Source organism: Mytilus galloprovincialis, chromosome 8 (assembly GCF_965363235.1).
Source record: "Mytilus galloprovincialis chromosome 8, xbMytGall1.hap1.1, whole genome shotgun sequence".
In the NCBI taxonomy this organism is placed as follows: domain Eukaryota; kingdom Metazoa; phylum Mollusca; class Bivalvia; order Mytilida; family Mytilidae; genus Mytilus; species Mytilus galloprovincialis.
In genome coordinates this window covers 34,736,838-34,751,715 of record NC_134845.1, presented here as the reverse complement: position 1 = coordinate 34,751,715, position 14,878 = coordinate 34,736,838, and the positions used below count along the sequence as shown (strand labels likewise).

Genomic DNA, 14,878 nt, shown 5'->3' with positions numbered 1-14,878 from the left:
AAAGTGATAAATTTCGGCAGTATATTTAGAAATTTCTTGATTATTTAACGTAAAAGTATCATCAAAACAGTAAATATTGTTGAATTTATCAATTAAATGCAATTTAGATTGGTCTTTTAAAGTTATTGATATTGGTCAGAAACTGTGATTCATAACAGTACAAAAATAAGTCTGCTATTAAGGGGCACAATAAGTGACGATAGGAATACAACCTGTCGCCGGGTATACTTTGTTGACAAAACGTATGTACATCAATATTATCAAGGAGAAAATGAACATCTTCAATCATCCCATCATATCTCCTGAGTAAATATATCTATATTTACCTACGTCGTAAGCGAAGACGGCTTTAGATACGTTACAGCAATTATATTTGCATTCAGATTTACCAAACGACCATTCAATTAAATAAGAAAACTTTTGTTTGATAAGATTGTGTGGAAGTGTAGAGTAAAGAGTTTTAAAAAGTGAAAACTGTCAACATCAAAAGAATTTTTAACATCCCAAAAAATAGTTGATTCCACCATCTTCATATATTTTAGATCTATTACAACGTTTTAAATTAATGATTAGTTCTTTGATAGTAGTTTTATAAAAGAAATTAGTTTAAAGCACACTCTAGAAGAGGCCAAGGATTTGTTCAGTCTAACTATACACATCCTTGAAGAGGCCGAAATGAAACGATATTTTAAATTTACTATTTGTTGGGGTTTTTTTGTGTTGTTTTTTTTTGTGTTTTTTTTTTGTTGTTATTTTTTTGTTGTTGTTGTTGTTTTTATTTTTTGTAATAAATAATAAATAATGTATTGTAAAGGTAACCTAAACATAATAAATAATTTATTTTAACCGGGACAAAAGTACTTCTTGTATAGTTATCGGAAATATACTGGTTTACGGTCTTTTGCGTTTTGATGGCTTAATTAAAAAAGCCTCAGTTACCAGATAAAAAGAATGGATCACCACCGGCACGTCAACACAAACGACGTAAGCAACAAAATTTTACATTTACTGCACTTTTGTCGAAGTAATTGCTTTGCAAATATGTCACTACTTAATATGCAGATATCCCTGAAAACTTGAATTTCGAATGTTGATCACCATTTCAATGTTCTGCGTTCTCTGATGTAGTGATGACTGATGTACATTTTGTACTCTGAAATTGACTATAAAATTGTATATTCACACTGTATGCGTATCATATAGCATAAAGATTTATATAAAAGTCGGGTGTGACACATAACAATACAACATAAGCTCTGTAAAGCGAATTGATGCACTAAAATGTATAGAAAGGTATCAGTACGTACCACATAAACTGATAAAGAAGGTTGGGATTGTTTTTGAAGGTGATGGTCACAACTGTTTAGGAATAAGGACCAAAAAGGGGCCCAAAACAAGCATTTTTTCAGAACAACAACTAGTCTATAAGTAGTCAGAGCTCAGACATAAATAAGTCTTAATCTGCTTTTGACTCATAGAGGTCTAAATTTGTAAGTTTTGGGATTTGTCTCCCTTTAATGCAAGACAAAATACGACTTCAATAAGTTAAATATTGTTAAGCAAGAAATGATTGACCAGAATCAAGAAGTTGCAAATATCGACTCCTACAAGTCGATAAGTTACCAAAATTGGTTAACTTCAAGACCCACGCATATTTATAAACAGGTCATGCATCTAAATCAAATAATGACAACATTGAAAGCCAATGCTTTGTCTTCTAAAGAAAAATATGAATGAGAGTCTAAAAAATCGGAGATAATGTTAATTAACCTTACAATGCAACCACCTGGAACCACACTTAATGAGGTAAAACACCTGTGTTTAGTAAGAACGTTCAATAAAATAATTAAATATAGATAGCCGGAGCTCCAGATAAGAATTCACAAATTGGGGTTTTTACCCACCATTTTCTTGTGTAATTGGGTGATTAAGTTTTTTATTGCATTATCAATTCAAATTCACCCCTTAAGTTAATATCAAATTGAGTTTTTCACCACCAAGCTCCTTATATTAATGTATTGGGTTTTTACATCAACACACTTATTGAATATTTAGGCAATATCAACCCCAGATGTTTTTTCCATCTTAAATATGTTTCTTTCTTTGTATACGTGCTAGCTATTTTATTTGGTTTATTCACTGAAGAGCAATTGTAGGTTTAATTTGTGTCCATTTTCAAACCTTCTGCTAGTTTTGTATTTTCTCACAACTTATATAAACTGTAAAAAATGGATAATATATGTGTTTTCACAGGCACTCATCTCAGAATTTTTTATCACTCAATAACCGTAAAATGAAAAAAAAATAGTATATAAACTCTAACTATACTTGAATGTTTTTGTTTTATTCAATTTACATAAATCTGGGTTAAGTGATCCCTTATTAGAACTTTTGGTTTCCGATGCTTTCCAACTACATATCATGATTTGGCCTTTCACTTTTTCCAACTGAGTTTGTTTTTGACGAAACCCAGTGTTAATTAGCAATGTTCTCGTTAAGTTACACAAACACGCCCGTGCGTTAGATGGACGCTTCCTAAAATCACTGGCTGAGTCTTGTTATCATCATAACTTTCCCTCAGCTATTCAAAAGAAGCTGAAAACATGCTTCTATTCAATATTTTTACTGGACATTCACTTTCGTTTTAATTCAATGTATGTTATGATAAATCCTGAGCAATTCGAAAAAAATATGTCAAAATGACACACGCTAATTGGATAAACGCTGAGAAGATCGAAATGTTTTCAAAAACATGTGTACCTTTGGGCAAACGGAAAATTCCAGCAGGGACCCATTTCAGCTACTTGATGCAGCAATCTATTTTTAGAACAAAAGGACATTTCCAATTATAAATATTAGACAAATAGATTTACGCGACGACTAAACAGATAAGGGTAAATAACGAAAATGGTAGCCAATAAAAGGGTTGAGCTCTCATGGTTTTGGCATATAATTGGGTTTTCCTTTGAACTAATTGGGTTCTTGAACCCTGCAATGGGCAGCATTGGGTTTTTTATCATTTGTATTGCGTGATCACGCAAATACGCAGCTTATCTGGAGCTCTGGATAGCTCAAGTACTTGTGAACACTCAGACAGGTTTTTGCTGTCATACATGTAGGTGGTGTACTTTGGCCACCAAATAAACTTAATTTTCATCACCATAAATAGACCTAAACAAGTCTGTCATTTTATGACTTAGATAAGTCTAAAATTGAAAACACATTTTTATAATAAATACATGTTTTGACTTCTTTAAGACGAAAACAAAAATCGACTTGTTTATGTCTGAGCTCTGACTGATAAGTATTATGATTGCTTTAAAATTGTATCTGTGTCAGAAAACTATTATGTGTCAAATATTGAATTACATTCCAAATTCAGACCTGTATCAATTAAAATGAGAATGGGAATGTGACAAAGCGACAACAACCCGACCATAAAGCAGACAACAGCAGTGAACAGCCGAAGGCCACCAATGGGTCTTCAATGTAGCAAGAAACTCCCGTACCCGGAGGCATCCTTCAGCTGGCCTCAATCATGAATATATTGTGTCCATTTTTTGCCCCAATTGTTCAGGGTTGGACCTCTGCAGTCATACCCAACTGCTCTCAGTGAAGCATTTTATTATATTTATTAAAATACAAGAAATAAGCTTCCTTTAGTTTTAGTAAATGTCTGATATTCTTATTGTTTGAAGAAGCTACAGGTGTATCATGTGCTAGTCATGCTCATGGTGCAGCTCTTTAATGAACAGAGAAAAGCTCTCAAAATAAGCTGTAAAATTTGTGGGGCAATACATGACATTCCTGTGGAGCAAGCATTTACATACCCTACCAAATTTTGAACATTATTTGGAAACATTTCTGAAATTTCTGAACATAATATAATATAGATGACAGATGTCCATGCATGTTTAACAATAGGTAATTACTGATTCTCTCATGAAATGATTTATTGGACATTAGAATTGGATTTTACTTATTCAAGAATAGCCTGACATGAAGTTAATTGGAGAATTAGAACACAATGTATAATGAATCTTTACAATATCATGAATATATTGATTCCTTTATAGTATTGGTATTACCTTTTTACATGTTGTTTTTCTTACTGTATTGGAATATCTCTTCTTGACTATATATATATACATGATATATGACAACAGTTAGTTCAGTATTTTCCTAAACCTACATGTATCTCTGCCATACATGTGTTTATTTTTTAAGTTTTCTAACCATGTGTCATATTTGCTATTCAAGCTGACAATTGCGTGAGAGATAACAAAATATAAGTAGCACACTGTATACGTAGTAACTAGAAACATTAAGAAGCATGCCAGAAAGAATTAATTTTCCTCATTATGGCAAAAGCCATTATCATTTTCTTGATAATATAAAGGTATCAGATATTAGTTACCACCATATATATTCTCTTAGTACATGTAGTAAGGGATATGGTGCCAATCCCCTTGCCTGTAACAATAGCTGTTCTAAGTGCCAGCTGAAATTTGAGTTTTTTTTCAACTGGTGATTGTTCAATGGAATATTTTTTCTGTTTTTATTAATAGTTAATCATTCTGATTATTATGGGTGTGGTGGGAAATTTTATAGGATTACTTCAGATGAGCTTTCAAAATAAAATCTTTCAGCTAATGAATGATCATATATAGCAAATGTCAATGAATGTACAGCATATGAAACCATATTAAATTATATTACCATGTTTAGATGTTACTCACAGGCAGTTGTATGAGAATTTTATTTTCCTATAAACCTTAACTTCTGTCATGACTGTATATCATGTATATTAACATGATAGATGATAATCATGATGGTGTAGCTCACAACTATTTATTCCTCAGCCTATGTTTACCAGCTGATGTTTTAATATTTGGTTTACAATGATGTCATGAAAATCATCAAAATTGTTTAAGATTTTATTATTATTTAGTAATTTTTCCACACAGTTGTTTAAAAAATTTTCCTTAATAATTCTTCCATTACTTTGATTTTTTTCCTTTTGGTCATGGCTTGCTTCTGATGCTTGTAGTTCTTAGTCATACTGTTCTTTATGCTTGTATTTCAAATCTGAAATTAAATCAGCCAAAATTTTAAGCTTTTTCTAAACTTTCCATTTTGAGAAATAAATAGAATGCAGTTTGTATTTTACAAGAAAATTAAATTAATACCATAAAAAATATGAAATAAAATTCTGTCTTGAAATAAAGTTTTTAATGAATAACATATACACTTATATCTATATGTATTTCTAAAAAAATGCTTTTTAAGTAAACAAATGGTTGTGCTCACATCATGCTATAATATTCATTAAAAAATGCAGATTTGTATTGTAAATAATCGTTTTTAGATATATTTTTATTGTTGTATGACCCATTTAATATTAAACATCATTTTTTTGTTGCTCCTTTCAGTCTATTGACCTTTCCAAGTTGTCAGAGAAGGAAAGATGGAGGTATGTACGACATAAATATAAAAATAAGAAGATGTGGTATGAGTGTCAAATTCAATGAGACAACTCTCCATCCAAGTCACACTTTGTAAAAGTACACCATTATATAGGTCAAAGGCATCCAAGTCACACTTTGTAAAAGTAAACCATTATAGGTCAAAGTCATTCAAGTCACACTTTGTAAAAGTAAACAATTATAGTTCAAAGTTTGCCCTTCAACACAGAGCCTTGGCTCACATAAAATAGCAAACTATAAAGGGTCCCAAAATTGACGTGTAAAACCATTGATACAGGAAAAACAATGGTCTTATCTATATAAAACCGAGAAACAAGAAACACTTATGAACAACATCAACAAACGACAACCACTGAACATCAGATTTCTGAAATAGGACAGGTGCAAACAAATGCAGAAGGTTTGAACGTTTAATCTTGTGTCAACCTTAACCTGAGACGCTGGTGGAACAACATAATAGGACACAGTTTTAAAAATTAATTGAAAAAAGGCTCAACTCATCAAATTATGAATACTAAGATTTTTGACAAAAGTTAGACCATGAAAACCAAATTATCTAATAGTTAAATTATAAGCCACAGAAAAATAAATCAATGCCAAAACCAGCATGAAATAATTTTATAGGATTAAACACATTTTTTCTAGAGGTTATTGATGTGTAAACCGGGGCGATTAACTCGCAAACTGAATAAAAGTCTGAAGGACTTTTATGTTGAGTTTGTGAGTAAGAGCCCTGGTTTACACATCAATAACCTCTAGAAAAAATGTGTTTAATCCTTATAATCCTTCAGCCAAACATTTGTGATATCTAATAAACATTTTTTTTTATGATGGCTACTATATATATTACCATCAAAAGCACAATGGCAAGTCGTAACTAAGGAGTATGCCACCATCTTGACTTTCTAAAAACCATAAATGTCAGATAAATACAACGGAATCTTAAATAAAATAGCACCTACCTCAAAAACTTCATTTTAATTAAATGTTATTCGAATTTGAAGCGTACACGTAACAAAATAATCTTTCCCTTGAAAATTTCTATTCGTATGATGTCGTGTTTTGCCATGACGTAAATTCGCCAAATCCTTCATGAAATTTCGCGGAATTTTATTAAATTTTATTTTCATACATTTTCGAAGCTTAGTGAATTAAATTATTTCTTTTTTTTTTTTTTGTTATACAATGTTATATATGCACTAGAATAGTCACAACTGTTATGCAATTGTTTTTAAATCTCAAATTGCTGAAAATCCTGGGATCACTGCAAGCTTGTGTATCGCGCATGAATAGATTACAAAAGTAGTTTCGGAAACATGGTTTATCGAAGTGTAAACTTAGAGAAAAATTCTAATTCACCAATCCAATTCAAGTATTTATAGATATGCAAATCATATAAGAATTATTGCCTAATAACCGGTCACTTATGGACCACTCAAAAGGAGCTTGTTGAGAAGGATCTTTAACTTGTAAAGAGCATGGTATGCCTGGAACACTGGACCTCAGATTTAATGTCCCAATCCGCCAGACGTATATAGTACATGTATGTTTGGAAACTTACATTCATGAGTAAAATCATGATAATTTTATGCATGCTTTTGAAAAAATGGTTGACATCATGATTAAAGTGGGTATATTGTCATGATTGTTAATGGTCATACAATGGAAAATACAATAATGCATATATAACTGCCAGAATGGTTTTCAAGAGTATATGCATATCTATATGTTTTGCAGGATAGAACACCAGCGGTTACATGAGAAACACAGGGGCCATGAGGCCATGCATGCAGAAATGGTCCTCATTTTAATTGTAACATTAGTAGTAGCACAGATATTATTAGTACAATGGAGGCAGAGATATTTCAAATCATACCAAGTAAGATACTCTGTATAGGTTTGTTTTATAATGGAGAAAATAGGGTTGTGAATAACCAGTAATGTAATGATACAATTTGAAACTGGTCACAGCTATTTAGATTTGAATAGACCTAATTGCTATTCATGTCTATATGCAGATAGAACAATTACAATGCTACCATCACATATCAGAATTATTCCTATTATTGCTTTCAGTAAATACTGTATATGTAAGGTGATAGCATTTACTAACTAACCGACCTAGGTCTAGATGAATGCATTGATTACTTGAAGAAATCAGAGACATATAATACATATGCATGTATGTCTCTCAAGAAGTGTATGATTGTTTGATTTTTATCATGTTTATCATACATTGTACCTAAAACAATTTTTCCAACAGTGAAAATGGACAAGTATTTGACATTTTAAAAAACAAATTCAAAAGCATTGAGAGAAGTCATTCACATTATTCATCTGAAAATTTATATAGAGTTGTTCCATTGGCACTCATACCACATCTTCCTATATCTATTTATAACATTATGACTTTTTGGCGTCGGCCTTAACTTCTGATGAGACAGACTATCGCAATGTTCTGCTCCATGATAATGTAGTACTAGTGTTCGAATTCTGATTCTTGGATATTTTAAGTTGCTAATCTTTTGAAAAGATTACAGCTTGAAAAAAAAAAGGAATAAATGTTCACCGACAATTCAGATGAGTTAACATCATTTTGAAAATAAATATCACAAACACTACTTTGCGGATCGGCCATTGGCTGAAGAGAAAGTCAAAAGAAATCTACGCGAGACAGTGTTTCATTCATGAATATTTCATGAATGAACATTTTCCCGCACTATTTTTTAGTATGTACGATATTTACAACTGTTTATTATTGAATAAGTAAAAGCCTGAGTGTATCGAAAGATTCTGGTATGCGAGAACAAGTAGATATTTGACCAAGTTGTCAGATAATTGACAAGTGATAATGGTTTGATTTATTTTAACAATACACAGGCGATAGAATATAAAATAATCGATAATTATATGGCGTGTGTCTCACGCCAAGGACGAGTAAAGTTAAATACCGGCTTTAATAGAAAAGTGCATTGCTTTTGTCAAACTGACATCGATCTGAAAGTTTTGATGCCAAAAATCATTTGAAAACTTTATTGCGTTATTTAAATATCTAGCTGTTTCACATTCTAATGTGGATATAAGGACCTTCACTCGTTCAGCATGCTCAAGTGGATCAAACTGACAACAGAAAAACATTGTCTTAATGACAATTATCATAGCATCCGTATAATTTAAAAACAACCGAGTCATCATCTACTTCTAAGAATATTATAGTTCAGTGTATCAAGACCGAGGTCAAGCTAAAGACAAGTGCTGTAGAAATTATTAAAATGATCTAATAACATTTGTCCATGTACTAGCAAAATTACTTTCTTAGTGCTTAACAATGCAGTGGCGGATCCAGAACTTTTTATCCTCACACTTTATTCCTGGGGCAGTATGATTCTTTTAAGATTGACCTATAATTAACAATGTGTCATCCTAACACAGAGGCAATGATTACTAGAATATCAAATAAATGGCTTAAAACAAAAATCTCAAATGTCATTGCTTCAATGGTAATTACACAGCAGCAACTAAAATGTGTTACAGGGTTATAAGCACTTCAGATCAACATTGTATGAATCTAGTGTATATAAACGTTTTATTCCTGAGGTCATACTACTATTTTTATGCCCCCACCATATTGAGTTTTATCCTTGTTTTTTTCTGTAAGTATGTACGTCCCTTACTTGTACGTATGTCCATGCATCCCAAAATTGATTTCTGTTCTCTTACTTTAGTTTGCATAAACCAAATTTTATGAAACTTATACGCAATTCTTTTATTAAACACAAAACACAAGTCAAGTTTGAATTTTGTTGGCGTCACTTTTACCTTTCTAGATGTAAAGGGGTGAAATTTTCAGTATACCCTATCAAGTATATTTACCCTTATATATAAGTTTGACTTGTAGCTTTCTTCGGTTATACATTTATCAGGTGAACATAAAAACGGTCTTTAGATTTAGAAGTATAGATATGTATATATATAAAACAAGAATGTGTCCATAGTACACAAGTGAGTACAAAAGTTCAGGGTCGAATCCGATACCAATACCAATAGTACATGTATATTCACCTATTACCTATTACCTTATCTGTACATTTCTCATCTGACAGGTGCACCACCACATGGTGTATTTCGAATTTTGCCATATACACAGGTCATAATTGCAGGGTTGACACTAATAAATTCAATCATTGTCAAATTGTTCCCTATTGTAGTATTTTAATCAGTAAGACTTTCTAAGAATGACAATACGAATACTAAAATTTTTAAAATAAGGCGTATAGGTACAGTTTTCAATTTGTTAGCGGGCATGGCATAAAACAGCGAATCAAAGAATTCAACTTTATTTATAACTAAATGAATAAATATAGGACAATGCTGCATGTTGATTAAAAAATTAAAAAATACTTCAGGGCCTTTTGTTTTCCGAATAATTAATATTACCAATAATTGATAAGTTCCAGGTCGACAGGTTCAAACAGAAAGATTTTGAAAGCAGAGGAAACAGTGCATCTTATAATGGGCATGACTTTATCATATGACAATCCTTATACTAAAATAAGGCTTATGCATAGTTATATACATTAGTTCAGTCACGGACCCCCAATATCACAGGTGTGTTCTAAGTTTCAAATTGATTGGACTTCAACTTCATCAAAAACTACCTCGACCAAAAACTTTAACCTGAATGGGACAGACAGATGAACGGACGGACGGATGAACGGACGCACAGACCAGAAAACATAATGCCCATAAATGGGGCATAAAAAGTGATTTTTGGAAATTGCTGCGAGACAATGATTTAGTTTGAAAAATCAAAACTGTGATTAAATACATATTTGAAATAATACACGTCTATAACCTATTTGAAATAATGCACATATACAGTTGCAAACTTTCCAGAGGTGCTATCCAGCACTTTGATTTCCAGTATTAATTACTTTTGTTATGTATTTTTGCTATTTTTCAGAAAGCTACACTTGTTGGAATGTGGGTTATTCCTATAGGAATATGTATGAAGTATGGCTGGACTAGATTTATTATCATCTGGTCTATATTTTCTGTTATAACAGGATACATAACATTTCGATCTACTAGGAAACCACTTCCAGGGAACACACCAAGGTACCTTTATTAGTTTTTTTAACCACACATTTTACCTTATTTATTGTAAATAATCTATAACCTTCAGATCTAGACCCTTCTTTTAGTAAAACTGTAGTTTGTGTTCAAGTTTTGGACCATGAACAAATTAATTTCATTACAAACACTATTTTTGAATGGAAATTGATTCACTCCTAAATTTCTGGTCATTCAGATCAAATGTTTATAAACTAGAAGGGATAGGACGGGTGTCATCCTTGAATCCTGAAAAAAAATAAAGCATTCTTCCCAAAAATCCAGTCTTCAACTCCCAAGTCCTGATAGTTTGTAAATCCTGAATTCCCTCAGAAATAAAGGCCTAATTACCTTATTCCTGCAAAAATGAAGGTCCAATCTCAATGTCATTAAAAAGTCCTTCTGCCCCTCCTAACAATTGTATTTTTAGTGGGAAATGTTGAAAAAGTAAAACAGTAAAGATGTAAAGGTGATGAAACATTTTATATTTTTCAGATTGGTGTACAAATGGTTTCTTCTAATCTATAAAGTCAGTTACTTTATTGGAATATTAGGATATATGGTAGTTATGTTGACATTGTTGGGTTTAAATTTATTATTTTTAATCAAACCTCAAATAGCTATGGACTTTGGACTGCTATGTTTATTCTATGGACTTTATTTTGGAGTTGTTAGTAGAGATTTTGCAGAAGTTTGTACAGATTCAATGGCAGCTCATATAGGGGTAAGTTTTTACGTGTGATGTTAGAGAGTACTGCTTATTACTCATTGTTGAAGCATTACAGTGATCTATACTGGTTAATTTCTGTGTCATTTGGTCTCTTGTGGAGAGAGTTGTCTCATTGGCAGTCATACCATATCTTCTTTTTTATATTAATCTTATGTGGACAATGAGACTATTTTGAAATGATATTAGATTTATTATGCATTTCAAATAAAATTGAGAAAAGAAATGGGGAATGTGTCAAAGTGACAACAACCTGACCATAGAGCAGACAACAGCCAAAGGCCACCAATGGGTCTTCAATGTAGCGAGAAACTCCCGCACCCGGAGGTGTCCCTCAGCTGGCCTCTAAACAAATATGTATACTAGTTCAGTGATAATGGGCATCATACTATACTCTGATTTATACACAAGAAACTAAAATTAAAAATCATACAAGACTAATAACATATTTGAGATTGAATATAAACATGTACATGTCACATGCATGTACCGACACCCACAGAACACATTACTAGCTGCAGTCTTTGGTTAGTTACTTTTTTCTTTTTTCTTAACTTTCAACCTTTGTATAAGCAAATATTTTTTCTGCAATTGCTCCTTTAAAAAGCAGTTTTTACTTGTTTTATTTCAGTACTTTACAGAAACTGGTTTACCAGGAAAGAGATTAGATCCCAATGTGTGCGGTGTATGTGGGAACCAGATTTTAGTCATGAACAATGAAGATGCCATAATAGAAGAGACATTTAAATTAGATTGTAATCATGTGTATCCTTTACTAAAGAAATCAAATGAATTTGTTCTGGGCTACTTGTTTATGGTTATGTTGCTCTAAAAGACTAATCTAAATTATAGAATTTTTGATAACAATTTTGGAATCTCTTACTCTATTAATAAACATTAGAATTTCATCATCAATCTTAAGTATTTTGTAATTTTCAATAAACTCGCAAAAGAATTTAAGAAAAAATTGTCATTCTCAAGTTTTGACCTACAAGTTATGTGGTAATTTTTTTGGCTGCCTGATGTTTTTGGCAAGAATGGATGCCAAATGTGGGTTTGCCACTGTCACATGATTAAGGAAACAAATTGAGATTTTGGTGATCCTTCCTTAAACAGACATACTTATCTGGTAATAAAAATGACATGAGAAAAATCAACCTCATTGCTTAAATAAAGATATGTGTTTTAGAGTTGGTTTCAAGTTTGATTATGCATCAACACTCTTTCAAAATAAATTTTTGGAAGCCCATACTCATCACTCATTTTTATAGCCAGCAATGAAAGTTTTAGGTCACATATATTACTTAATGATTGTATATTAGAAAAGTTTGATATTATATGGAGAAATTCAATGGAGAAAGTATTCATGTTTTACACACAAGTTTTTTTATAATGGTCTGATTTGGCATACATATATGTAGTTTATTGATTGTCATTGATTGTTTTCAAAGTGCCATACATTCTTGTAATCTGCTTCATAAACATTTTAGTGGTAAACATGTTTATTAATCATTTAAGCACTAAAAATGTTCCATCTTTTCTTATGAAATTTGAAAACTGTGTATTGTTTACTGATCAGAGTTACCACAATACGGTATAGTGGGTTATTTTTGCAGGGTGTAAATTTTCGCGGATAGAACAAAATCGCCAAAATAAATTCCGCCAATTTAAAAGTGTACATGCAGTGGTATTGATAAAAGTTTTAAATCCGCCAAATGATAAATGCCAAAATATTTTGTATACCTTATTCAATGAAAATCGCAAAAATTTACGCCCTCGAAAATAACCCGCTATATGGTATATCTTATACATGTTCATGATTGTCAATTATTTTAAGTATTAGTATAATATGTTATAATTATCCTTAACTATATAACCAGATTTCATGAGTTTTGTATCCGAGGCTGGTGCATTGTAGGAAAGAGGCAGACCTGTCCATACTGTAAAGAAAAAGTAGATCTCAAAAGAATGTTTCCTAGTCCGTATCCTTTCACAAATTGTATTTTTATAAGGTAAAAAGGTAAAGAATGAGGTCAAAAATTGATTGATCAATTTTTTGCTTGCTTGATATTCAGTTGCAAATATTTGATATGTAGGACAAGACGAAATCAGAATTAGTACAACAGGTAGGTTCTGCCATGTAATTTGACGAGGGTAAAGGTTGGTAAAGTTGAAATGCAGTTAGAATATTGTATTTTAATTAAGTGCAGAAATGTTACCTTGCAGAAGTTCTATGAACTTTTCAAAGAGTTAATGCCAGTTGTAGCTAATGATGAACAGTACTTTAGTAAAGTAAAACTTCTGAAGTTGTTATTTTTAAGATACAAACATCGGTCATAGTCGAGGTAGTACCAAAATATCATTAGCTTAAATATCTGATGCTGTTTTCCAGTATTGGGGAAATCATAATTATATACAACCATTGATAAGAATTCAAGAACTATGATTTCCCTAGAATAGTGAATTTTGAAAACTAATTTTCTATAGGCAGATATTTGCTTTAGCACTTCATTGGTTTTTTTGGTAAATACACCAGTGATTGAGCAGATACAAGTTGATGAAATATTCACCACTTGCACACTAGTCCTCAATTTTTTCTTCTACTGTCAGTTTTATAATAGTTTATTTTCTTTAACAGTTTACCAGATGGGAGAGACCCCATGTTTTATATGGAAATCTTTTAGATTGGATTAGATTTTTAGTAGCCTGGCAACCATTAATAATTATGCTTGTACAGGGAATTAATTGGTCATTGGGTTTAGAATAATTTTCATTTCATAAGTTGTTCAGTGTGCGATGAGGATTGGTTGTTGTGATGTATGCATGTATGAGAGATAATTAGTTATATCGGTGAAAGTCCCATAGCTTTTCATTTTTGTTTTTCTTATTAAAAGCCAAAAATTGTTTATAATTTTTTAATGTTACAGTATTGCTTTATTTTAAGTTAATGTTTTTTTTTTCTTTCAGTAGAGTTTTTTGTTTTGTCTGACTGTAATGTGTGTACATAAGTTTTGTAAGTGTATAATTTATAAGTACCATATGCATTTTAAATGATCTAATTCAAACCTGTGTTGTTCTTTATGTTTTACATTTTTCACAACAAATACAGAAAAACCTACCAGAATTGAGTAAATTAATTTTAGTAGAAATCTGACATTAATATTTTCAAAATAAGAAAAGTAAAGTTTATGTCATACCTTCATAGTTTTTTTACATTTGACACACCATACAGAATTATCTTCCATAATTCAATCACAATTTATTTCAGTAGGACAAATCTGTCATCGTTCCAAAACATAACATGTAATATTTTTAAGGCTAGCTATAGACACTGCTTATATTTAACTTTTTTGAAAAGATAAAGGAGTAGATTCTAGTAACAAATTTTAGTCTTTTTGATTATGTTTAATCATATTAGATTAAAAATTGTGGTTTTTAGATATGATAATACAAAGTCCAATTTTTAGGGCCAAATGTAGGCCTTTTTGCTCTTATTCTGTTGAGATGTCATGTTAGAGTGATGCTTATAAATTCAAACAAGATTCATGTCTCC

General features: G+C 31.4%; 1 protein-coding gene across 1 annotated transcript; it reads left to right on the top strand.

Moving 5' to 3' along the window:
• The first annotated feature begins 882 nt into the window (after positions 1-882).
• Positions 883-14,229, top strand: LOC143085642 (E3 ubiquitin ligase Rnf121-like). Its single transcript, XM_076262118.1, has 8 exons — positions 883-984; positions 5,433-5,473; positions 7,224-7,365; positions 10,450-10,604; positions 11,094-11,322; positions 11,957-12,090; positions 13,206-13,307; positions 13,972-14,229. The coding sequence occupies exons 1-8, from the start codon at positions 952-954 to the stop codon at positions 14,090-14,092; spliced, it is 957 nt and encodes a 318-aa protein (XP_076118233.1). The 5' UTR covers positions 883-951; the 3' UTR covers positions 14,093-14,229.
• The last annotated feature ends 649 nt before the right edge of the window (positions 14,230-14,878 follow it).